Genomic DNA, 21275 nt, shown 5'->3' on the forward strand with positions numbered 1-21275 from the left:
GTGACACAGACTTAGTTCCCCAGGCAGCCTGTCCCCAGGTTACCTTCAGTAAGGAAGGATCTCCCATTTTCTCTTCCTGCAAGTGTGAGTGGACCAAGCACCCCCGTCTTCTTAAATGAGAGTTAGAGACGTGCACACACACCGAACCGCGTTGGCCAAGCCTGGCGTGACTCCGCTGTGGGGGGCTTCAGCCCTCGGAGCGCGGGTAGCTGCCACCTCTCCTAGGCAGGGTGTGTGTCATGCAGGGAGAAAGCGCTGTGGGACTCGCAGGTTAGAAACGAGCTAACGGGAGCTCAGGCCTGACGGATGGGGCACGTGCTTTTTCATGAGCAAGATGCGTCACCCGAATGACTCCTCGGGGTTATGGGCTGTCTTCAGCGCCTCTGCTTGCGAGTGAGCAGCTTTGCAGCTGTGTGGGCAGAAAGGGCCTTCCCCCAGCACCCTTCTTTGCGGACCCCTCACTCCACTAGCTGTATGTCCTGCTGGCACCCGCCTAGCCCCAGGGCCGGGTGTTTTGCAGGGCGAGCGGCTCCCTGCCTCCTCCACTCACGCACCGAACTGCAGAGGCCGTTCGGGGCCCGCTCACTCCCGCGAGAAGCTGTCCCGTCACGCAGCTTATCAGGAAGCCGCTGGGCGCGTGGGAAGATCTCCTCGGGTGCTCGGGGAAGGGGGGGTGAGCAGCAAACGAAGCTAACCCGAAGCGCGCGGACGAGGAGGGGCGCTCGGGACCGCTCCGCAGGCAGAGAACGAGAGCGGCGGGCTGCCCGCCAGCCCCGCGCGCCCTCCTGCACGCGGGGAGACGGGGCGGGCGGGGGCTGCCGTGCCGGGGGCGCGCGGCCGCCCGCTCATGCCGCCGCTTCCCCCCCAGAACGCCTCCTGCGGCTGCTGCGCGGCGCGGCGGGGACGGAGCAGGACTACGCCGGGCACGACGACGCCGTGCACCTGTGCCGCTTCGCGCCGTCGGGCCGGCGCCTCCTCACGGCCTCCTGCAGCGCGGTCCTCGTGTGGGAGACGACGGGCAGATGAGGCCGAAGGCCGCCTGCGGCCCCGGCCGCCCCGCGGGGCGCCGCGCCCGCGTTTGCGCTTGGTTTTCGGTAATTAATAACAGGAGCAATAAAGAGCGAGCTGGGCCAAGGCGGCGGCGGCGGCGCCGTGCTGGGGCGGCGCCGGCAGGGGGCGCGCGGGCGCGGGGCGCCGCTCTGCCCGCGCCGCTCGCTGCTGCGGCCGGAAGCGGCGGCGGCCCCGCGGCGGCGCGGCGCGGCGGCGGCCGCCATGAAGCGGGACGTGCGCATCCTCCTGGTGGGGGAGGGTAAGGCGGGCGGGCGGCGCGGGGCCGGGCCGGGCCGGGCCGGGCCGGGCCGGGGGGGGGGTGGCGGCGGCGGTGCGGGGCCTGCCCGCCGCCCACGGCCGCCGTTGCTCTCCCAGGCCAGGTGGGGAAGACGTCGCTGATCATGGCTCTGGTGGGCGAGGAGTTCCCCGAGGAGGTGAGCGCGCCGCCGCCCGGGCCCGGGCCCCCGCCGCGGGCTCCTCGCGGCCCCGGGCTGCTCGCGGCCCCGGGCTCCCCGCCAGGCCGCGGCGCGAGCGGCTGCAGCGACCGTCGAGCTTCCGCGGCGCCCGGCCGCGGCCGCCTCCCCCGGCGGGGCACGGGGAGCTCGGCCTGGAGCTCGGCCTGCCCTTGCTTCGCAGGTGCCCGCCCGCGCCGAGGAGATCACGATCCCGGCTGATGTCACGCCCGAGAAAGTCCCCACGCACATAGTGGACTACTCGGGTAAGGGCTGCGCCCTCCCAGCCGCGGCTCTCCCCGCCCGCTGCGCTCCTGCAGCCCGGGCCAGGCCCGCGGGAAGCGCTTCCCCGTGCAGTGGACAGGGCTGCGGCACTTGGTGACAGCCCTTTTCCCCCTGCAGAGTCAGAGCAGACAGAGGACGAGCTGCAGGAGGAGATCGCCAAGGTGAGCGGGGCTGGACGAGGGTGCTGCAGGGCCCGGGGCTGGGGCCGTGCCCCGTGCCCCTAGCCCTGCAGCTCGCGAGTGACGCGCGGCTGATCTCCCTCTCAGCCGCCCGGAGATGTGCGGGCAGTTGGTTATCTGTGGATTAATGCTCTCAGTGCGGTTAGCGTTTTGTTTAATCCTTCACTGTCTTGTAAGCCGTTGTGCTTGGCTTGTCCTAGCCCTCTAGAAGGCAGAGCAGTGGGGGATAGCTTGCTGCCTTCCAGGAGGTGGCAGGGGACTGCTGAGAACATGATGTCCTTTTAGCCTCAGGATGCACTGTCAAGAGGGGAGGAGGAGCAGTTGCCAAGCTTGGGTGAGACCCCTGCTCCCAGCCTGAGGCCCTGCGCCTGCCTGGTGAAGCGGTAGCACAAAGGAGTTGGTTTGAGAGCCCTGGGGAGCACACGGTGGGGGGGGGGACTCCAGGCAGAGAGGAGGGTTCCCGCGTCACTCAGAGCAGCCGTGGAGGAATTATCCAGCTGGCTGGCTGGGATGGCCCCAGCTGTTCTTCTCCACTCTGGAATTAACCTTGGCTCTGCACTGAGGCAGACCGCTCGATATGAGTAGTAAAGCAGGCACTCTCCTGTGTGTCTCGCATGAGCAAAGCCATTTAATCACTCCACCTCAGATATCTAATGGCCAGGGAGTTAGGCCAAAGGGCAGTGGGTGCCTGCTTCTTCCACCCAGACAGCAAGACTATGCAGGGGCTTAAAATGGCTGCAGGAAATCTGCCTAAACCCTTGTGTGTTCTCAGGATTAGCACTAAACTCTCTCCTGAAAGAGCCAGTGATCTCTCTTGTCTGTTTTAAATGAAGTGTTGGTGTCAGCACTGTCTGAACGGGGTCAGTGAGGGGAGGGCAGTGGCTGCTGGCGCAGGATGGAGCGTGGGCAGTCAGAGCCATCATGGATGGTGGACAGGGAGATCTGGAAGCTTTGGAATTGGGCCTGGAGCATCAGAGAGAGGGGAAGAAGTCATTGACCCATGTTCCTGTGCTGAGCCCAAGGCAGAGAGGAGCTCCCAGCCTGAGCTACCTCTGATGGGGGTGACACCCCTGAGAGCATCGCTCTGGAGGGCGCAGCATGGAGCAGGATGTGCTGGCGGCAGTGGACAGGGCAGGGTCTGAAGCAGAGTAGCGAGTCTTTGCCCGAAGCAGCCCTTTGCAGAGCCTGGGTTGGTGGCAGGGGAGATATTGCTGTTTGAGGGCTCTGCCCTGTGCCTTAGTCCTCCCTTTGCACTCTGGCTGAGCAGCTCTCTGTGCTGCTGACTCCTTCCCTTTTTGCCTGTTTTTAGCTGGCCTCTTGAGCAGTATGGGTAGAGCGGCTATGCGTGTGTCCTCTTCTTTGGAGGCACTGAACCCGCAGAGGAGTGGAGATGGGGACAGTGGAGTTGCCACACACCAGCTGCCTGTTTGCTGAAGAGAAATACCCGTGCCAGTCAGAGCAGGACTGCTGCGAGGGAGGGCCAGAGCGCCGGCACAGGGCGGTTGGGTCCTTAGTAAACACGTGTGGCTTCTCAGGGGCCTGTAGGCTGTGTGCACGTGTGTGCGTGTGTGTGTAAGCGTGAGCACACGCTCCAGAGCGAGAGGCTGGAGCTGCCTGTCTGCTGCCTGCAGCAGGGCTGCTAGGACCCTTGCTTACTGCCCTCTTCCCCTCCTCTCTTGCAGGCCAACGTGGTGTGCGTGGTGTACGACGTCACCAAGGAAGCCACGATCGAGAAGGTAACGGCTCCTTCGCGGGAGCCCTGTCCAGCCCCACTCTGGCGCTAGCATCAGTGCTGTACCGCAGGGAGGGGGCTGCCAGCAGTGGGTCTGAAAGGACCCAGGCTTTATTAGTGCAGGTGGGCATCGGAGCCCGCTCACCACGCAGGGATTTGAGTTTGAGACTCTCTTAAGAGCAGATGCAGGCCAAGCGGAGCTCAGGCTTGCTCCCACGCTGGCAATTATCCTCACGTGCCGGGGGCAACAGGCTTGTCGCATCCTTCTGCTGGCATGCAGCACGCCTGTGTATGTTCTGCCTGTTGGTGCGGGGGAATGCCGGGGAGCAGATGGCTGCAGGGCCCTGCTGACTGCCGCGCTGCATGTGCCGCACGCTGTGCTGGGAGCCGCCTCTCCCTCGCCAGGCTGCTCTGACAGGGCTTTCTCTGCACTTGTCTTTCAGATCCGCACAAAGTGGATTCCCATGGTGAACGGGGGACTTGAAAAGGGCTCCAGGTACCATGTCCGGTGTGGTCTATGAGTGCAGAACTGGGTGGTTCTAGAGACTGTAGGGTCCCCTCATCACCTTCCTGTCCTGCAGAGGTTGCTCATACCAAACTGGATTTGCAATTTGTGGCCAAACCACTTGTAGCAGAAAAACACGGAGGCTGTTCTAGCTGTGGCAGGAGGGTCAGCGGAGAAGGTTCCTTCCCCCCTGCACCGCTTGCCAGCTAGGCAGGGAGAGGAGGCTGCTAATGGAGTAGAGGAGGGCAGAAGCCTCAATCTGTGTGTGTGGATGGTTTAGACAGAAGGCTGCTGTGCTGGATTAAAGGCTCCAAGCATATTGTTGCTGGGTGAAAGCATAAGCGGGATAAAGCAGTCTGTTTCTCCAGATGGGTGCTCCCAGCCGTGGGAGGCAGGAAAGCTGCTCTGGACCTTGTGGAGGAGGGTTGGGAGTCTCCTCGGCCTGCTGCCCAGGAGTGTGTGTGGCTGGGGCAGGCCCAAGTCTCACAGAGGGGTGGCCTCGCTCACAATCTCTGACACCCCATGTCTCCTCCCCAGGATCCCCATTATTTTAGTGGGAAACAAGTCTGACTTGCAGGCGGGGAGTTCCATGGAAGTCATCTTGCCCATCATGAACCAGTTTTCGGAGATTGAGACTTGCGTGGAGGTGAGGGAACTGGAGGGTTTCTGCAAAGCCTTCCTGAGGGGTAGGAGCACTTGTCTGGTGTAAGCTGGGGAAGCCTTCATGCTTGTGGAGAACTGTGTGGCTAATCTTCTGCAGAAACACTCCTCTCTGGGTCTTGAGGGCCTGGAGGGGATATTCTGTGCTTTGGGTTGTCCCGTGCCTTCCCTTTTGGGAGCAGGTTTCAGTGTCTGCTTACTCCTGCTTTCAAGCTGTAAGTGGTGTTGGAGCCTATGTGCAGCTCCTTTTGGCTCCTGGGACTGTGAAATGGGCACAGCAAAGCTGGGGTGTGAGTAGGAGGTTTCCCTTTTATTTTTTCCTAGCGGTGGGCAGCCATTGCTCTGTGCTTTGATGTGTCTGGCTCAGGGACCTTGAATTGTCCTCTTGTGAACCCTACTCTTCTCTCTGCCTGTCACCAGCCCATTGCCTGCACCTAGTCAAAGGACTTTCCCTTCCCTTTGTATCCTCAGTGCTCTGCCAAGAGCCTCAAGAACATCTCTGAGCTCTTCTACTATGCCCAGAAAGCTGTGCTGCACCCCACTGCCCCCCTGTATGACCCGGAGGAGAAGCAGGTAAGTAGCACTGCCAGGAGCTGCTCACTCACAGCCTCTGTCAGGAGTCTTCTTCCCATCACGCTTGCAGGGTCACAGCGCTCCGATCTGGTGCCACACCTTTCTGTTGAGCAGAGAGGGCGTGAGGGGGGCTGTAGGGCCTAGTGCTGGCTTAGCAGTTAGCATTTCCCCTCCAGGCACACATACCCTCTTAGATGCGGACAGGGGTCCTTTTACTCCAGGCTCCTGTCTGACCAAGGCCAGTAGTCTTCTGGTTACATTAACGTGCTAGCTCTCTGCTGGGCTATCTTGGGTAGGAGGGTGAAGAGTTTGACCTGAGCCCCCAGGAACAAGGGGGAAGTAGTACCCCTGGGGGGAGCCAGCAGAGAAGAAAATACATGGCTCTCCATGCTCAGTGCAGCCAGCTGAGTGTATCCAGGCTGCAGAGAGATTTGTGAGGACTGAGGGCACACTGAAGCCCTTGTGTTCCAGAGCATGTGGCAACTGTGTTGAGAAAGGTCAGGGAGCACCTTCTGACTCCCAGCTGCAAGCTGACTCTGATACTGGCCTTGCTGGGCCTTGCCCCCAGAGCAGTGCAGGAGGGGCTCTGTGCATGGGGCTTCAGAAGGTGGGAAGGGATCACACTGAAGGTGATGACACATTGTCACCATGGTTGGTCCTTTGCAGCTGAGACCTGCGTGTGCGCGAGCGCTGACCCGGATTTTCAACCTCTCAGACCAGGATAACAACCAGATCCTTAGTGATGACGAACTCAACTACTTCCAGGTAGGACTGACTGTTGAGTTGAAATATCCTCAGCTCTTTGTGGTAGGCGCCTGCCTATTTGTTGGCAAAGCTCTGCGGTCCCCTTAAAACAGCAGTCAGAAAGGCAGTCCCTCTCCTGGCACTGCAGTCCTGATTGTATTCAGTGCTTCTGGTGTCACACAGGCAAAATGCCACAGGGTGCATCTCCAAGCAAATGGAGATCCACAGGTGTCTCAGTCTGCTGAGTTTGGGCCATGTTTGCTCTGCAAGGGGGAAATTGGGGGGCTCTGGAGATGCTGAGAGAGTCATGCTGTATTGGAATGCTGAGGAGCAGGGATTGGGCATGATCCAAGGCACCAATGCCTGAGATGGATGGATTTTCTCTCCTAGAAAGGTCTTTTCTCCTCTTGCCAGGGAAGAAGGGTGCTGGTGAGATAAAGGCCTGTGCTGTGTGCTGTGCTCATGATGACCTTATTTCTCTTGGGAGGTAGAAGTCCTGCTTTGGAAACCCCCTGGCTCCCCAGGCCCTGGAGGATGTGAAGATGGTTGTGTGGAAGAACACCACAGATGGAGTGCAGGACAACGGCCTGACGTTGAACGGTAGTGGCACAAGGGCTCCATGCTCCTTCCAAGCAAGGAACAGAGGGACCCACACTGCAGGAGGACCTTGTGCTTGCACTCTGTCTCCTCACTCACATTCAAAGCCTGTTTAGTCCCTTCTGTCAAAGCAAGTTCAGGCTTACTGTGGCTGCTCAGAGTAGTCCATCTGAGCATCCTATTTTCCCAGGGGAATTGTGGTCCTGGGGGTGAATTCCTGAGGCTGAGTGCCCACTATGTCTGAGCTGCCTGATCTCTCCTGCAGGCTTCCTCTTCCTCAACACACTCTTCATCCAGCGGGGCCGGCACGAGACCACCTGGACTATCCTTCGCCGCTTTGGGTACGACGACGAGCTGGAGCTGACAGATGACTATCTCTATCCACCGTACGTATCCTGCCATGGAGTGGGGTAGGCATAGTGTGATATCCTCATGATATGCAGCTCAGGATCCCCAGCACCTTTCTGGCTCCCTTGTGACCCCCAGGGTTTGCTGCTTTCCTCAGGTGGGTCTGAAACCTGCCTTGATGTTGGTGCGAAGCACATTGTCACGTGCTCCTCACCTTCACCTGTGGATAGGACACATGGGATTGGCAATGAATGCAGCAGCCTTGGAGCTGTTAACTGGGCTGCTGGCTCTGGTGTAGGCAGGCAAGGAGAAGGGAATGAAGATGTGTCCCTGACTTCCCCTGACATCAGCAAGGGGCTTTTGAAGGCTGTTTCGTCTGTGTCTGAGCCGAGCTGTCGAGAATAGTAAGCTGTCAGCCTAGCCCTCCCGGCTGACTCTACAGCTGCTGTCTCTTCTCTGCTCCCTGCCACCCCCAGAGGTGGTGATCTGGCAGTAATGAAAGGGTTCAGCTTGTGAGCTGCCTCATCCTTTCCTTGCTAGGCAGCAGGCTTCCTGGGGAGACAACAGGGCCTGTGCTGGTGGAAAGCACCAGGATTAGTGCTGTGCCCTGCTGAAGCTTGCCCTGAGTGCAAGGCAGAGCGAGGATCGTGCTGTTTCCTTCGCCACTCATGCAGTATGGATGTGCTAAGGAGAGTCTGCTACGTACCATCGAGGCCTTCCCCTCGAAGAGGGGGCTGCGTCAGGAAATAGCTAGACTAGAGAAAGCCGCAGGATTTGAGCAGGGAGATCTGGCATTGCCAAGGACCCAGCCATACGTTGCCATTCATTCAGGGCTTGAAGACGAGAGATGTTGGCAGCCGACATGACCCACGGGGCTGTACAGGCAATCTGCTCACTTCAGTCTCTTCTAGCAGGTTCCGCCTGCCCCTGGGCTGCTCCACAGAGCTCAACCACTTGGGCTACCAATTCCTGCAGCGGCTGTTCGAGAAGCACGACAAGGTGGGCTGCGTGCAGCATGACCGTGTGTGGGGATGGGAAGCTCTCTGCTAGGCCTGCATATTTGGACATAGTTGCTTTCCTATCTGCCCTTGTGCTGCCTGACTTGCGGGCAGATGTGAAACCAGCACAGGGCTTTCCTCTGTCACAGCAAGCACTCCCTTCAGAGCCTCTTGCCGAGGCTTTGGGAGGTGTTTGCAGCAAGCTGTATGTAGGGATAGTGCAGCAGCTGTGGGTCTGACTGCAGCAGCCTGTCAAGGGCACAGGACTGTGGTCCCTACTCTTGACCAAAGGGCAGCCAGGAAAGTCTAGGCTTCCAGAGGCTTTTGAGCAACTGGGCCAGAGTTAACGTGGGATTGGCATATACCCTCCGTAGTGCCTGGCTGCAGCATGCTGAGTAGCAGGGGAGAGCGGGCAGAGCTACTGGCCTGCAGCCACGGAGCAAGTGCAAGCAACCACAGCCCAGTGGAGGGAGTGCCAGGCCTGGAGATAGGGAGAGAAAGCAACTGATTTCTGCCGTGCCCTGGCTCTTTGGAGAGCAGGAGAAAGGTGTGTTGGATCTGCACGCAGCTGGGGTACCATCAGCTCTGTGGTGACTGGGAACTGCAGCAGTGAGTAGATGCACATCCCCACGTGCTTAGATGCGGGCAGATCCTCTGTTGTCTTGCCCTGTGGCACACCAGCCTGAGGGTGCTGCATTGCATGCAGTTCCCTGGAGGCTAGAGGCAGCAGCGGTGTGGCAGCCTCAGCTCCTTCCCTAGCTGCACACAGCCCTCGCGTCATTGTGCAGCACGGAAGATCAGGCTGGACCGAAGCAGGGTGCCGTGTGGTGGCTGGCCTCAGAGGAGCCAGGAGCAGCAGCTCAGGGCTGTGGGCTGAGTGTGAACAGGTCTTCCCTGCTAACAGGGCTGGCGCTGGCTACACCTGCAACCACAGGGCAGAAAGACCCCTGCTGTAGCCTGCCCTGGTGCAGTGATGGAGGTGTCCCTAGGGCTCAGGCTCTCTGCATGCTCAGACAGCCCTGGCCTTGCTTGTAATTAGTTTCTGCTGTTCAGAGTGTCCCTGTGCCATTCTACAGTAGTAATCAAGGTGGCTCCAGTTGTGCCAGGGATCCTTTCTGGACCCTGGTGGTACTTGGTGTGGCTTTAGGGAGATGCTAGTGCACGTTGAGGCTTTGTCGTGCCTCGGTTGCTGACTCTTGCTTTGTTTTTGCAGGACCAGGATGGAGCCCTCTCACCCACAGAGCTGCAGAACTTCTTCAGTGTGTTCCCCTGCGTGCCCTGGGGCCCCGAGCTCTACAACACGGTATGCACCACTGATAAAGGCCTGCTTTCCCTGCATGGATTCCTCTGCCAGTGGACGTAAGCTCAGTCCCTCTCCCCTGCCTTTGCTCCACTTTGCTTAGCGCTTACTGACCTTTTTGGCTTCCCCCCCTGATTGCCGGTTCTCTCTTTCTCTTCAGGCTCATAGCCTACCTGGATGTCCGGCACTGCCTGGAATGCCTAGGCTACCTGGGCTACCCCATCCTGTCGGAGCAGGACTCCCAGACACAGGCCCTCACAGGTAATGGCAGTGCCTTCCCTTCCTGGTACGGCTCTGGGGCCTTCCTACCGCTCACCTGGCCTCTTCTCTGCCAGTGACCCGGGAGAAGAGGATTGATCTGGAGAAGGGTCAGACCCAGCGAAACGTCTTCCTCTGCAAGGTGCTTGGAGCCAAGGGTGCAGGCAAGTCTGCCTTCCTGCAGGCCTTCCTCGGCAGGAGCCTCGCGGTGAGTGGCTGCTCCCCTCTCCTGCTGTGCTGCGGTGGGCCACCCTGTCTCCAGGCCTGGCACTGCCTGGTGGAGCAGGAGGCAGAGCTATGAGGCCGTCCAGTGATCTGCCACATTAAGGCATCCCCTAGTCCTGGTCAGGTCTTGAGTTCCCAGCTTTGCACAGCCCTCCGGGCTGGTGGCGCCTGTTGGTGTTGCTGCAGTGTCCTAACTTTGTGGAGGGCAGCTGGCCCCCTCCCTCCATCTTCTGTTCGCCCGAGGATCCGGCGGGGTAGTGTCTTTCCCGGGCAGCAGTGACTCCCCACTCCCGCTCTGACCAAGGTGATGCTGGTTTTTCCTGCTTGTTACAAACAGCCCTGTGCCTCTCAGCAGAGGCCGGCTGGCCTCCAAGGGCAGTATCGATCTCCTTGGGGTCTTGGGGCGGTGTGAAATGCTTTCCTTTCCCCAAGAATCGCTCTTTTTCCTTGCTGACTGAGATAGTGTTTTCATTGGTGGCAGGCCCAGAGGGAGAACCGAGGAGAGCCATCCCTCTATGCAATCAACACTGTGCAGGTCAACGGCCAGGAAAAATACCTCATTGTAAGTCTGGGAGAGGAGGGAGTCACTGATGTCTCTGCCTGCGAGCAGGGAGTCACAGCAGGGTTGGTTGTCGCTGCCTATTGCTGCTAGGCTCCCAGCCCCTGGGCTGAGCTGTGCCTGCGGCTGTGTTCACACTGGCACACAATCTGTGTCCTGGTGTGAGAAACAGTCTGATGTCCTTGAGGCAGTGTTTTGCCACGTTGCTTTTCCCTTTCTGCTCCAGCTGCACGAGGTCAGTGCCGACACAGAGCTCACAAAGCCATCAGACACGCAGGCCTGTGATGTGGCCTGCTTGATCTACGACCTGAGTGACCCCAAATCCTTCAGCTACTGTGCCAGTATTTATAAGGTAATTAATGAGGGCCCTGTGGGTTGTTAGTCTTTGAGTGGCAGCCCTGCATCCCCCAGGAGGGTCTCTGGTGCCTTGGGGAAGGTCCTGACATGGGAGCTGGGCTTCCTCTGCTCCTGTGTTAGAGCCTGCGTCTCTCAGCGGCAGTGTCTCTGCTGGCAAAGTTGTCCTCTCTCGGTGCGCTCCAAGCTTCCTTGTGATTCCTTCTCTCCTGGAGATCAGCAGGGCAGTGGCCCGTTACTCACCCCTCGGTGGGCCTTCTGCCTATCTCTGCAGCAACACTATGTGGACAGCCAGATCCCCTGCATCTTTGTGGCCTCCAAGACAGACCTGCCAGAAGCCAGTCAGCAGCTCGGGCTCTCCCCTGCGGAGTTCTGCTATAAGCACTGCCTCCCGCCACCCTTCCTCTTCTCCTGCTGCAACCAAGGCCCACCTGACGCTGCCATCTACACCAAGCTGGCCACCGCTGCCACCTTCCCGTTAGTATCCTTCCTGTGGAGGGGATGCTCAGCTGGGAGCAGAGCATGGAGAGGAGGGCTGGGCCTCAACTCTACCTCCTTTTTGCTCTGCTTTTGTTGTGGTTTCTCTTTAGCTTTCAGTGTCATCGGCTTAGGAGAGTAATTGAAACAAAAGAAGGCCAATTCTTCCCCTGCTCAGAGAGGGCAGAAGGGACCAGGCTCTTTTCTGCCTTGTGCGTCTCTGGCAGATTTATTAGATAAGCTCCTGCGGCAGGATCTTTGCTTTTGAAGGGCAAGATAAAAATTAAGTGAATAAATAAATAAAGCTGAAGGGGAGTAACCAGTCTAGTTTGCTAAGGCCTGCAGAAGGGAGGAGGTAGTTATTTTCTCATAAGTGGATCACACTGATAAAGAGGGCAGTGAAGCAGGACCTCTGTTCACACAGGCTACGTTTTTGGAAGGAACTGCGCTTGAAAGGGGCAGGGTTAGGAGGATGGCGCAGTAGTGAAGCTGGCCACAGGCGGGTAGGGGGAGACCTCCTAAGGAGAACTCTGTGTCAGTGGCAGCACTTTACTTCAGGAGTGGAGGGGAGTGTAAAGCCGGATCAGAGCACTGCCAGGGGCAGAGCGCTCTTGAGGAGAATGGATGGGTGCGTTGGAAGACAGGACAGGATTAGTAATGAGTGGTTCTCCCTTTAGCTTCTTTTCAATAAACAATTTTATTTTTAGAGCGACACTTTTTTTTTTCCTCTGCAGTATTAAAATTTAAATATTCTTAATATATCTTAGGGTATGTGGTATAAATAAATAACAGCGTAATGGAGGACCAGGGATTGGCTGTGCTCCCCTGATTTAGCAGAGAATGAATAATGGATTTGTCTTTCCTCCTTGGAGAGGAGCACGTTAATGCAGGATAGCACGTGTTTAGGGAGGGAATGTGTACGCTTAGGGAGGACTGGTCCACTTCCCTTGTTGGCCTTAGGTCGATATCACAGTGGCTGTGCCAGCTTTGCCACCCCTGCGAGCCAGCATCGCTGCCTGCATCTGCTTCTCTGTATGCTTGGAGATGTAAATGCAGCTTGACCTAGAAAGGAACGTGTATACCCCCTTGCCTGTACTAATTATTTAGATGTTGGTGTGCTATTCTGAGACCATGGGAAGATAAAGCCCACAGTTGTTCCACCAGTGGGGCAGAGCGCCGTCATTTAGCTTGATGATGATGCTGGGTGGCGGCTGCCCCAACTTGTGGGGCCGAGGAGGCTCACAGTGCTCTCTGCTGCACTAATTGGTACCTTTAGGGTCGGGGCTCCCAGCTGAGTGGCCTAGAGCTGCGTTCACCCTCACGCCCTGCAGAGACACCCCAGCCTGCTGTGCTGCTGGCACTGGAGCGCTCGGCGGCTGCCAGTGCTCCCTGCCCTGGCTGGGAAGCAGGGGAGCAGGGAGTGCGGCGGTGGGACGGCCACCTCTGCGCACATCATTCACTGGCTCTTCTCTCTTTCCTTGCAGCCACTTGAACGCCATGGAGCTGGGAGCCGCGTCCTTCTGGCTCCGAGTGGCTCTGGGGGCCGCGGTGACTGCCCTGGTAGGGTTCACGCTGTACCGCGTACTAGCCAAGAACAAATGAGAACTGCTCTCCACCCCATCCTCCCGGTGACACCAGCCTCCCCCTCCCAATGGCACCCTAGCAAAGGGCCCTGCATTGATCTGCTCCCTGGTTGGAAACCCCCCTTCCTCCCAGCCTCGACTGCAGAACCAGTGAAACCAGACTTCTCAGCACCAGCAGAATAGAGCCCCACAGGCGATTCCCTGGCACCAGCCAGCCTAACCCTGCTGGTCTCTGCCGCCTACTCATCTGCGTGGTTCCTGTACCCAGCCGTGGCAGTGGGGGCCAGGCAGTCTCTGCCTGGGGGCTCAGCTTCACTGAGAATCGGAGGATCAGCCCCACCTTTTATTCTGATTATTTTTTTATTGCTTGTTTTTATGCTCAGATGTGTTTCAGTATCCGTCAAGCCAAGCACATCTCTTCCCCAGAGAGCTGTGCTGGGCCCTGTTGGCGCCCTCAGTTTTGTGGGATATGTTATATATACCATCCTAAGCCCCTTGGGACTCTGGCAGCCCTGGCGCTGATTCTGTGCCGGTTCCTGGGCTGCTCCAGGACTGCTGCTGAATGGGCTAAGAGGTCCCATAGGGCCTGTCTCCATCGGGAGTCCCCATGGCCCACGCTGGGAACAGCAGCTGTGGGAGAGCTGGGGGCTTACCTTGTCCAGGTCCTTGTGTTTTGGGGTCACTTGGCTCTTGACCCATCCCACCAACCTGTTGGAACGCTGTGGCAGTAGACCCCAGCCCTGGGCTGCAAGGGGAACGAGTGATACCAAGACCTGTCCCAGCTCCCTTCTGTTTCTCGTTTTTGTGCAAAATATTCGGAGTCCTGCAGCGTGCCAGGATCTCAGCCCATCTGCCCTTCCTGCCCTAGCTGGCAGCTTGTCCCATTCCCTCCCCAGCCCTGCCCTGCCCACCAGTATTGGCAAGAGTGCGGGAACCATGGTGAGCGAGAGGGCTGCGATGGCATGGGGTATTTGTTGCGCTCCTGAGGGCTGCCGTGCAGTCACTGATCAGGATGAGCTGCGGCTCTTTCCTGGCAGTGTCACCATTGAGCTGGTGCCACGTGATGCCATGCGTTGGCTTGTGGGCCTTGTCCTGCTGTCTTCTCCATGAAGGCCTGGCCTGGCCAGCTTTGCCGCTCCGAGGACTGTCCCAGAGCAGGGTACTGGAGGCACTGCATCTCCTGGCTGAACTGGAAGCTGTTTTTCCCCCTAGGCCAACCCTATCCCCCTGTCTAGCTGGGTGATAGTGTCAGCTGCTAGGCAGCTGACATGACTTCAGCCCAGCACAAATCCAGAGCGCTCTCTCCAGGGGCCCAAAGAGCGAGGCCAGCCTTTGCTGGCCCCTCCAGCTTGGCTCCGCTCAGCTTCCAGCCCTCCCGCTCATGCCCTGGCTCTCTGCCGTGCCCATGTGGGAGCCCAGGTAAGCTACTGATTAAATAAGTGATGCTAGTTTTTAGGCTTTCAAGCACACTCAGGGTAGGCTTATTTACAGTCAGCTTGTGGGGCAGCACAGTGTTAAAACTAACTGCTTTTCTGTACGTTTATCTATTTATACCTTTTTTGTGGCCTAGAGCCAGTGATGGGTTTGAGAAGTCTTGGTTGTACCCAGCTGCCTCCTGTGGGGTGAGTCCTGGGGTGGTGCTCCTGGCTGGGGCAGTGAGCTGAGCCCAGGGGAAGGTGCTGGTGGCAGCACTGTCCCCTGTGGTGGCCAGACGGGTGGCCCCTTCCTGTGCTGGAGCCAGTCCTCCCATGAGGCCCCTGCTGGCATCTGCGCGTGCTGCTGGCGGGTGGCTCGTGGCATGGCTGAGGCCACGTTCTCCGTGAGTCTGTTTCCCCCTCTCCGTGTCCGAGCCTGCTGGGTGCTGCTCTGCTAACCAGGCCCCAGCCAGCGCCTGGCCTGGGAGAGCCCTGGAGTGGAGGGCTGACCCTGCTCCCAGCGCCCTTTTATCTATGACAAAATAAATTTTTACACACCTCCTGGCTGCGTGCTGTGTCCTGCGTCTCCGGGGGAGTAGGACTGCTCTCTGCTGTTGCTTCTGTGCCAAAAGCCTGGGTCAGTGACCCTCAAATCCTGGTGTTCCTGGCCCCCTAGCCCCTCAGGCCAAGGATGAGGCCGCTGGGGCTGCCTGGACGGCAGCAGGGCTGTGGGGCTTTGAGCCCAGCTATCCCCGAGGGCCACTTTTGACAGCGGCCTTGGCTCTCCCCTTGGCCGCTGCCTTTGCAGCAGTGTGAGGGGGCCCTTGGGAAGGAGGAGGCCCCCCCCGGGCCTCGCATCCTGCTCCCCTGAGGGAGTTTTGGGGTTCAGGCTCGAGCCTGGCCCCAGGGGAAGTGGTTTTGGGCTGCTCAGGGCCGCCTGGTGCTGGGGAACACGGACACCCCTACAAGCGGATGCCAGCGCCAGCCAGCGTGGAGACGGGGAAGGAGGTAGCGGGTCCCCGTGTCGCTCCGCGGGCGCTGGGAAGGCCGGACGCGGCGGCTGGCTCGGCAGGCCTCGGCGGCAGCCGTGCCCGGGGAGCCCTGGCTCTGCGGGCCTCCCTGTGCAGGGTCGGGGCTCCCCGCGTCCCTGTGACTGGCTGTCCCCCCCCGCCACGCACACGCAGCTTTCGGGGCCGTGCCGCCTCCCCTCTCTGCTCCCGTTCCCACGCTGCAGCTCTTCCCTCAGCTATTTCTGTCTCTGCAGGCTCAGCAGCAGGCGCTGGGCACCAGAAACGCGGTCGCAGCCAGGAAAACGGCTTTTCCCAGGGCTTCTCCGGGGCCTGCTCAGCCCCGCGGCAGGCTGGCAGGCCGCGCACCGCGGCGGGGAGGCCGGGCGGCCCCGGGGCGCTGCTGGGCCTCGCTGGGGTGCAGCCGGTGGAGCGGGGCGCGGAGCGGGGGGCACGGCTGCGGGGCGCTCTCCGGAGCGGAGGGAGTCTTGGCACCGGCTGGAGAGCGAGCGGACGGAGGGCACGTGGGGGCACCCAGGCTGCCGCCAGCGGCCAGGGCCACCCCAACGCAGGCCAGAGTGTGGGTGCCCATGCCGGGATACAGGTGCCCACACCAGGATGCAGGTACCCATAGCGTGATGCAGGAAGCTGTACTGGGCTGCCTGCACCATACTGGGACGCAGGTGCCAGGATGGAGATAACGTCCTGGGACGCAGGTCCCCATGCCAGGGTGCAGGTACTCGTAACATGCTGCAGGTACCTGTTGCTGGGAGGCAGGTGCCATAGCAGGAGGCAGGTGTCCGTGCTGGGATGCAGGTACCTGTACTGGAAGGCAGGCGCCATACTGGGATGCGGCTACCTGATGCTGGGATGCAGGAGATGTACTGGGATGCAGGTACCATACAGAGATGCAGGAGCCGTACGGGGATGCAGGAACCACAGCAGGACGCAGGAGCTGCCCGGGGCCGGTACCGTGGGGCCCCGCGCAGTGGCGGCCGGGGGGGGGGGCCGGGGGGGGCGCTGCGCCGTGCGCTGCGGCGGGGGCGGCTCCGCCGCTGCCGCTCCCGCCCCCGCCGCCGCCGCCCGCTGCCATCGGCGGCCCGCGGCTCCCGGCGCCGCCGCTCGCAGCTCGCGCTCCGGGCCCGCCGCAACGCGGGGCTGGCGGGGCGAGCCCCCCCCGCCGCCGCCGCCGCCGCCGCCGCCGCCGCCGCCGCCCGCGCCGCTCCCCTGCCCGGCTCGCCGGCCCCGGGCGCGGCGGAGCGGCGGAGCCCGCCGGCCGCCGGGTGCATGGACAGGAGCTCCCTGCTCCAGCTCATCCAGGAGCAGGTGAGGGCGGCCGCGCTCCGCGGGGCCGGGGGGACCGGGGGGCGGGCGGGAGGGAGGACGCGGTGCTGCCGGGGGCGCTGCCCCGCACCGGGCCCCGCACCGAGCCCCGTGGCGCCGCTGCCTGCAGCCGGCTCCCTCGCGTCAAGTGCCCCGGGTCGGATCCTGCGGAGGTGCTGCGTGCACCTGCGAGGAGGAGAGGTGCTGGGCAGCAGGGAGGCGGCGGCCCCTCTGCCCGTGTGTGCGGTGGTGCTGAGCCCCGGAGCTGACTGCGGGCTGGGGCCCCGGCGCAGCGGAGCTGGGGCTGCCGTGCGGCCCGCCGCAGGAGCCGGCTGCCGCGCGTTTGCAGGGGGCTGCACCGAGCCCCGTGACCTGATTGCGGGCTCGGACCGGGGAGCGCCAGCGCTGCGCAGCGCCGAGCGCTCAGCACTGCCCGCCGGCTCGGGCCCCCCGTGCGGCAGCGCTTCGTGCGCCCGGGCACTTCCCCTGCCCGGCTTTCCACCTGTACCGGCCCCGCCAGGGACTCTGCAGACGGGAGTCGCTTCTTTCTGAATCGCAGGTCAGGGCTTTCAGGCTGTAAGCGTGCGTGTGTGCGTGTGTGCGTGTGCTTGCACGTGTGTGTGTGTGTGTGTGTGTCCCTGGACAACCGTCATCCACCACCTGCCGGGCTCCGTGACCTTGGGCAAATCCCCCGGCCTCCTCGGGCCAGGGAGCTGCGTTGTTATCATCCAGCATCTCCCCGGCAAGTGGGTGCCGGCCCTGAGCTGAGCTTCCCGGAGCCGCGCGCTTCAGAGTGTTTCTGGAAAGAGGAGCAGCGGTGCTGGGGAGAGCAGGGGGCGAGCGGGGCTGGGGGGGACAGAGAGCTGCACCCCGAGAAGCAGAGGGGCTCCGGCGAGCCGCGAGGGACGTGCCGGCCCGGCTGCTGGCAGCTCCGGTGGGGCGGGCGCAGCTCGGCCCCGCCGCGGGAGCGCCCCGGCTGCCGGGGCCCGCGGGGGCCCGCGCGCCCCCTCGAGCCGCCCTGGGCTGCCCTGCCCGGCCCTGCTGCGGGGTGGCAGGCCAGTGGGGCAGTGCGGGGCGCCCGGGCCCCATCTCGGCGCAGCCGAGCGCCCCGGCGGCGAGGGCGCGCAGGAGGCCGTGCCGGGAGGAGGTCGGTGCCAGCGCTGCGCGTGTGTTTAGCTCCGTGGCTTCCCGGCTGGCAGGCGGCTCGGAGCAAGAAATAAATGAGTGGGAGAGTGTTGGCTGCACGTTGCGGGGAGCTGCGGGGACCCGCGGATGGGGGAAGCCACAGCAAGGCGCGCGGAGCTCCCCGGTGCCCGGAGAGGGGTGGCGTGGGGCAGCGGTCGCCACATCCATCTGCCCCCCGCTGGGGATGCCGCGCGCCCGGCACCGGGGGGGGGGCTCCGGGGCGCCGCGGGGCTGCGCCATGCCGGGGCCCCGGCCACGCTCCCGTGCTGCAGCCGCGCGGCCCCGCGCTCCGCTCCGCAGCTGGACCCCGAGAACACGGGCTTCATCGGCGTGGAGACCTTCGCCAGCCTCGTGCACAGCCACGAGCTGCCCCTGGACCCCGCCAAGCTGGACATGCTGGTGGCCCTGGTGCAGGGCAACGACGAGGGCCAGGTCTGCTATCAGGAGCTGGTGGATCTGGTCAGTCCTGGGGCGCCGCGGGCCGGGGCGGGAGCGGACGGGCCGGGGGCCGCCCGGGGCGCGGGCCGGCGCCGCGGAGGGCAGGGCCGGTGGCCGCGGGGCCGCCTCGCCGGCGGCGGTGGTGGCGGCCGACGGCCTCTCTCCGCAGATGAGCAGCAAGCGCTCGAGCAGCTTCAAGCGGGCCATCGCCAACGGGCAGCGCGCCCTGCCGCGCGGCGTGCTGCTCGACGAGACCGGCCTGGGCATCTACAAGCGCTTCGTGCGCTACGTGGCCTACGAGATCCTGCCCTGCGAGATGGACCGGCGCTGGTACTTCTACCAGCACCGAACCTGCCCCCCGCCCGTCTTCATGGCCGCCGTCACGCTCACGCAGGTGCCGGGCGCCGCGGGGCGGGGGGCCGCGGCGGCCGGGCGCCCTGGGCCGGCGGCGCTGACGCCCGCCCCGCGGCCACGCAGATCATCGTGTTCCTGTGCTACGGGGCCCGGCTGAACAAGTGGGTGCTGCAGACCTACCACCCCGAGTACATGAAGAGCCCGCTGGTCTACCACCCCGGGCACCGGGCCCGCGCCTGGCGCTTCCTCACCTACATGTTCATGCACGTGGGGTAAGGCCGGCCCGGGGCGTGGGGCTGCCGGCCGCCAGCGCCCGGCGGCTCCGGGGCCGGCGCCAGCCCACGCGTCCCTCCCGCGCGCGCGGCAGGCTGGAGCAGCTGGGCTTCAACGCCCTGCTGCAGCTCATGATCGGCGTGCCGCTGGAGATGGTGCACGGCGTCCTGCGCATCGGCTTCCTCTACCTGGCCGGCGTGCTGGCAGGTGGGTGCGCGCCGCGAGCGCCGCGGGTGCCCCGGGGCCGCGCCGGCGCCCTGAGCCTCGCCGCTGCCCGCAGGCTCCCTCACCGTCTCCATCACGGACATGCGGGCGCCGCTGGTCGGCGGCTCCGGCGGCGTCTACGCGCTCTGCTCTGCCCACCTGGCCAACGTCGTCATGGTAAGCGGCGCGGGGGGCGCGCGGGGGGCGTGCGGGGCCGTGCCCGGCGCAGCTGCCCACCTCCCCGTCTCCCCCCGCAGAACTGGGCGGGCATGCGCTGCCCCTACAAGCTGCTCCGCATGGTGCTGGCGCTCGTGTGCAGTAAGTAGGCGGCGCGGCGGGGCGGCCCGGCGCGGCCCCCCCGGCCCCCCCGGCGCCTGAGCCCCGGCGCCGTGCCTTGCAGTGAGCTCGGAGGTGGGCCGCGCCGTGTGGCTGCGCTTCTCGCCGCCGCTGCCGGCCTCGGGCCCCCAGCCCAGCTTCATGGCCCACCTGGCGGGGGCCATCGTGGGCATCAGCATGGGGCTCACCATCCTGCGCAGCTACGAGGAGAGCCTGCGCGACCAGTGCGGCTGGTGGGTCGTGCTGCTCTCCTACGGCACCTTCCTGCTCTTCGCCGTCTTCTGGAACATCTTCGCCTACGACCTGCTGGGCGCACAGATCCCGCCGCCGCCCTAGCGCCGCCCCGCCGGGCCCGGCCCGGCCCGCTGCCCCAGCCGCCGCCGCCTCTTCCTCCTCCGCCGCCTCCTCCTCCTCCCCGCGCAGCCGGGTCTCGCCCCCTTCCCCGCCCCCGGACCCAACCGGGCCGCCCCGCGGGAGCTGCGCGCGCTTCTCCGGGCCGGAGCGGGGCCCAAGCAGGAGCGATTTATTTTTCTACGCCAAAAAGTTAAAAAAAAAAAAAAAAAGGAAAAAAAAAAAAGAAAGGAAATAAAAAGGAAAAAGAAAAAAATAAAAGAAGGAGAAGCGCGAGCGCGCGGAAGAGGCAGGCGGGGAGCGAGCTCGGCTGAGATCGGCGCAGCTCGTCCCGGCGGCGGCCGCTGCCGCCCGCGCCGCCCGCCCGGCTCCGCGGAGCCCCGGGGGGGCCGGCGGGGGGCCGGGGCGCCCGCGGCCGCTGCCTGGCCCTGCTCGCGGAGCCCCGGGGGGGGCGGGGGGGGCCCGGGGGGGGGGGGGGGGGCCGGGGCGCCCCGCGGCCGCCGCCCAGCCCGGCTCCGCGAGCCCCGGGGGGGGCCGGGGGGGCCCGGGGGGGGGGGGGGGGCCGGGGCGCCCGCGCGCCGCGCCGGCCCGGGTTTTGGAGTACAAATAAATATTTTTGCAGAGCGGCGGCCCCGGCGGCTCAGGCGGCGCGGGCAGGGCCAGCCCCGGCGGGGGGGGGGGGGGGGGGGGGGGGGGGGGGGGGGGTCCCTGGCCCCATGGCGCGGCAGGCATGCAGAGTCCCCCCCGGCCCCACAGCGCGGCGGGCATGAGGGCCCCCCTCCCCCCCGCCCCACGGCGCGGGCGGATGTGTGGGGATCCCCCTGGCCCCACGGCATGGCAGATGTGCAGGGTCCACACAGCCCCACGGCGTGTGCGGGGTTCCCCTGGCCCCATGGGCGCAGCGGCTGTGCAGGGTCCCCACAGCCCCACAGCGCGGCAGGTATGAGGGTCCCCCCTGGCCCCATGGCGTGGCGGTGTGTGCGGGCTCCCCCCGGTCCCCACAGCGTGGGTGGGCATGTGGGGTCCCCCTGGCCCCCACAGTGCAGGCAGGTGTGCAGGGTCCCCCTGGCCCCACAGCGCAGGGGCATGTAGGGTCCCCCTGGCCCCACGGCATGGGCAGGCTGTGCGGGGTCCCCCTAGGCCCCACGGCACAGCGGGCATGTAGGGTCCCCCTGCCCCACGGCACGGGCAGGTGGTGCGGGTCCCCCTGGCCCCCAGGCGCGGGACCGGCAGACTTCCCACTTTTCCCCGCGTGGTGGGCACCCCCCGGACGTGAGGGAGCCGCGTGGCGAGGGAGCCCCCGTCCCAGCAGCCCCCTCCAGCCCCACACCCCCCACAGCCCCCCGCACTGCCCTCCACATCACCGCCCCTCCGGCCCCACACCTCCCCTCTGGCCCTGCACTGCCCTCCGTTACCCCCCTCCGGCCCCACATCCCCTCCGGCCCCACACCTCCCCTCCGGCCCTGCACTGCCCTCCGCAGCCCCCTCTGGCCCCACATCCCCCCTCCGG

The 21275-nt window shown here is 63.6% G+C and overlaps 4 protein-coding genes across 6 annotated transcripts in view; 3 read left to right on the forward strand and 1 right to left on the reverse strand.

The window, feature by feature from the left end:
* Nucleotides 1-1136, forward strand: part of WDR90 (WD repeat domain 90) — a 36514-nt gene extending 35378 nt beyond the window's left edge. The window contains exon 44 of the mRNA XM_062588592.1: nt 869-1136. Coding sequence (XP_062444576.1) covers nt 869-1026 — 158 coding nt within the window. The 3' untranslated portion in view covers nt 1027-1136. The remainder of the gene's footprint in view (nt 1-868) is intronic.
* RHOT2 (ras homolog family member T2) lies at nt 1017-14856 on the forward strand. 3 transcript variants are annotated; one of them, XM_062588670.1, is made up of 19 exons: nt 1017-1094; nt 1426-1484; nt 1687-1768; nt 1905-1948; nt 3649-3702; nt 4142-4194; nt 4741-4849; nt 5335-5436; nt 6103-6201; nt 6672-6780; nt 7043-7163; nt 8037-8124; nt 9337-9482; nt 9584-9684; nt 9759-9889; nt 10388-10468; nt 10692-10817; nt 11094-11296; nt 12781-14856. In XM_062588670.1, the coding sequence occupies exons 2-19, from the start codon at nt 1452-1454 to the stop codon at nt 12896-12898; spliced, it is 1800 nt and encodes a 599-aa protein (XP_062444654.1). In that variant the 5' UTR covers nt 1017-1094; nt 1426-1451; the 3' UTR covers nt 12899-14856. The 3 variants fall into 3 exon arrangements, with proteins under 3 accessions (XP_062444654.1, XP_062444651.1, XP_062444653.1); XM_062588667.1 differs by lacking the exon at nt 1017-1094 and adding an exon at nt 1245-1309; XM_062588669.1 differs by lacking the exon at nt 1017-1094 and adding an exon at nt 1245-1309 and having other exon boundaries at nt 8040-8124.
* LOC134147503 (uncharacterized) lies at nt 13711-16202 on the reverse strand. The gene is made up of 2 exons (XM_062588671.1): nt 15473-16202; nt 13711-14914 (listed from the first exon to the last, which is right to left on the reverse strand). The coding sequence occupies exons 1-2, from the start codon at nt 16142-16144 to the stop codon at nt 14420-14422; spliced, it is 1167 nt and encodes a 388-aa protein (XP_062444655.1). The 5' UTR covers nt 16145-16202; the 3' UTR covers nt 13711-14419.
* A 1926-nt stretch (nt 16203-18128) lies between these two features.
* RHBDL1 (rhomboid like 1) lies at nt 18129-19969 on the forward strand. Its single transcript, XM_062588227.1, has 7 exons — nt 18129-18268; nt 18417-18641; nt 18725-18873; nt 18969-19081; nt 19155-19255; nt 19336-19396; nt 19479-19969. The coding sequence occupies exons 1-7, from the start codon at nt 18203-18205 to the stop codon at nt 19748-19750; spliced, it is 987 nt and encodes a 328-aa protein (XP_062444211.1). The 5' UTR covers nt 18129-18202; the 3' UTR covers nt 19751-19969.
* Nucleotides 19970-21275: the final 1306 nt, after the last annotated feature.

Source organism: Rhea pennata, chromosome 15 (assembly GCF_028389875.1).
Source record: "Rhea pennata isolate bPtePen1 chromosome 15, bPtePen1.pri, whole genome shotgun sequence".
In the NCBI taxonomy this organism is placed as follows: Eukaryota; Metazoa; Chordata; class Aves; order Rheiformes; family Rheidae; genus Rhea; species Rhea pennata.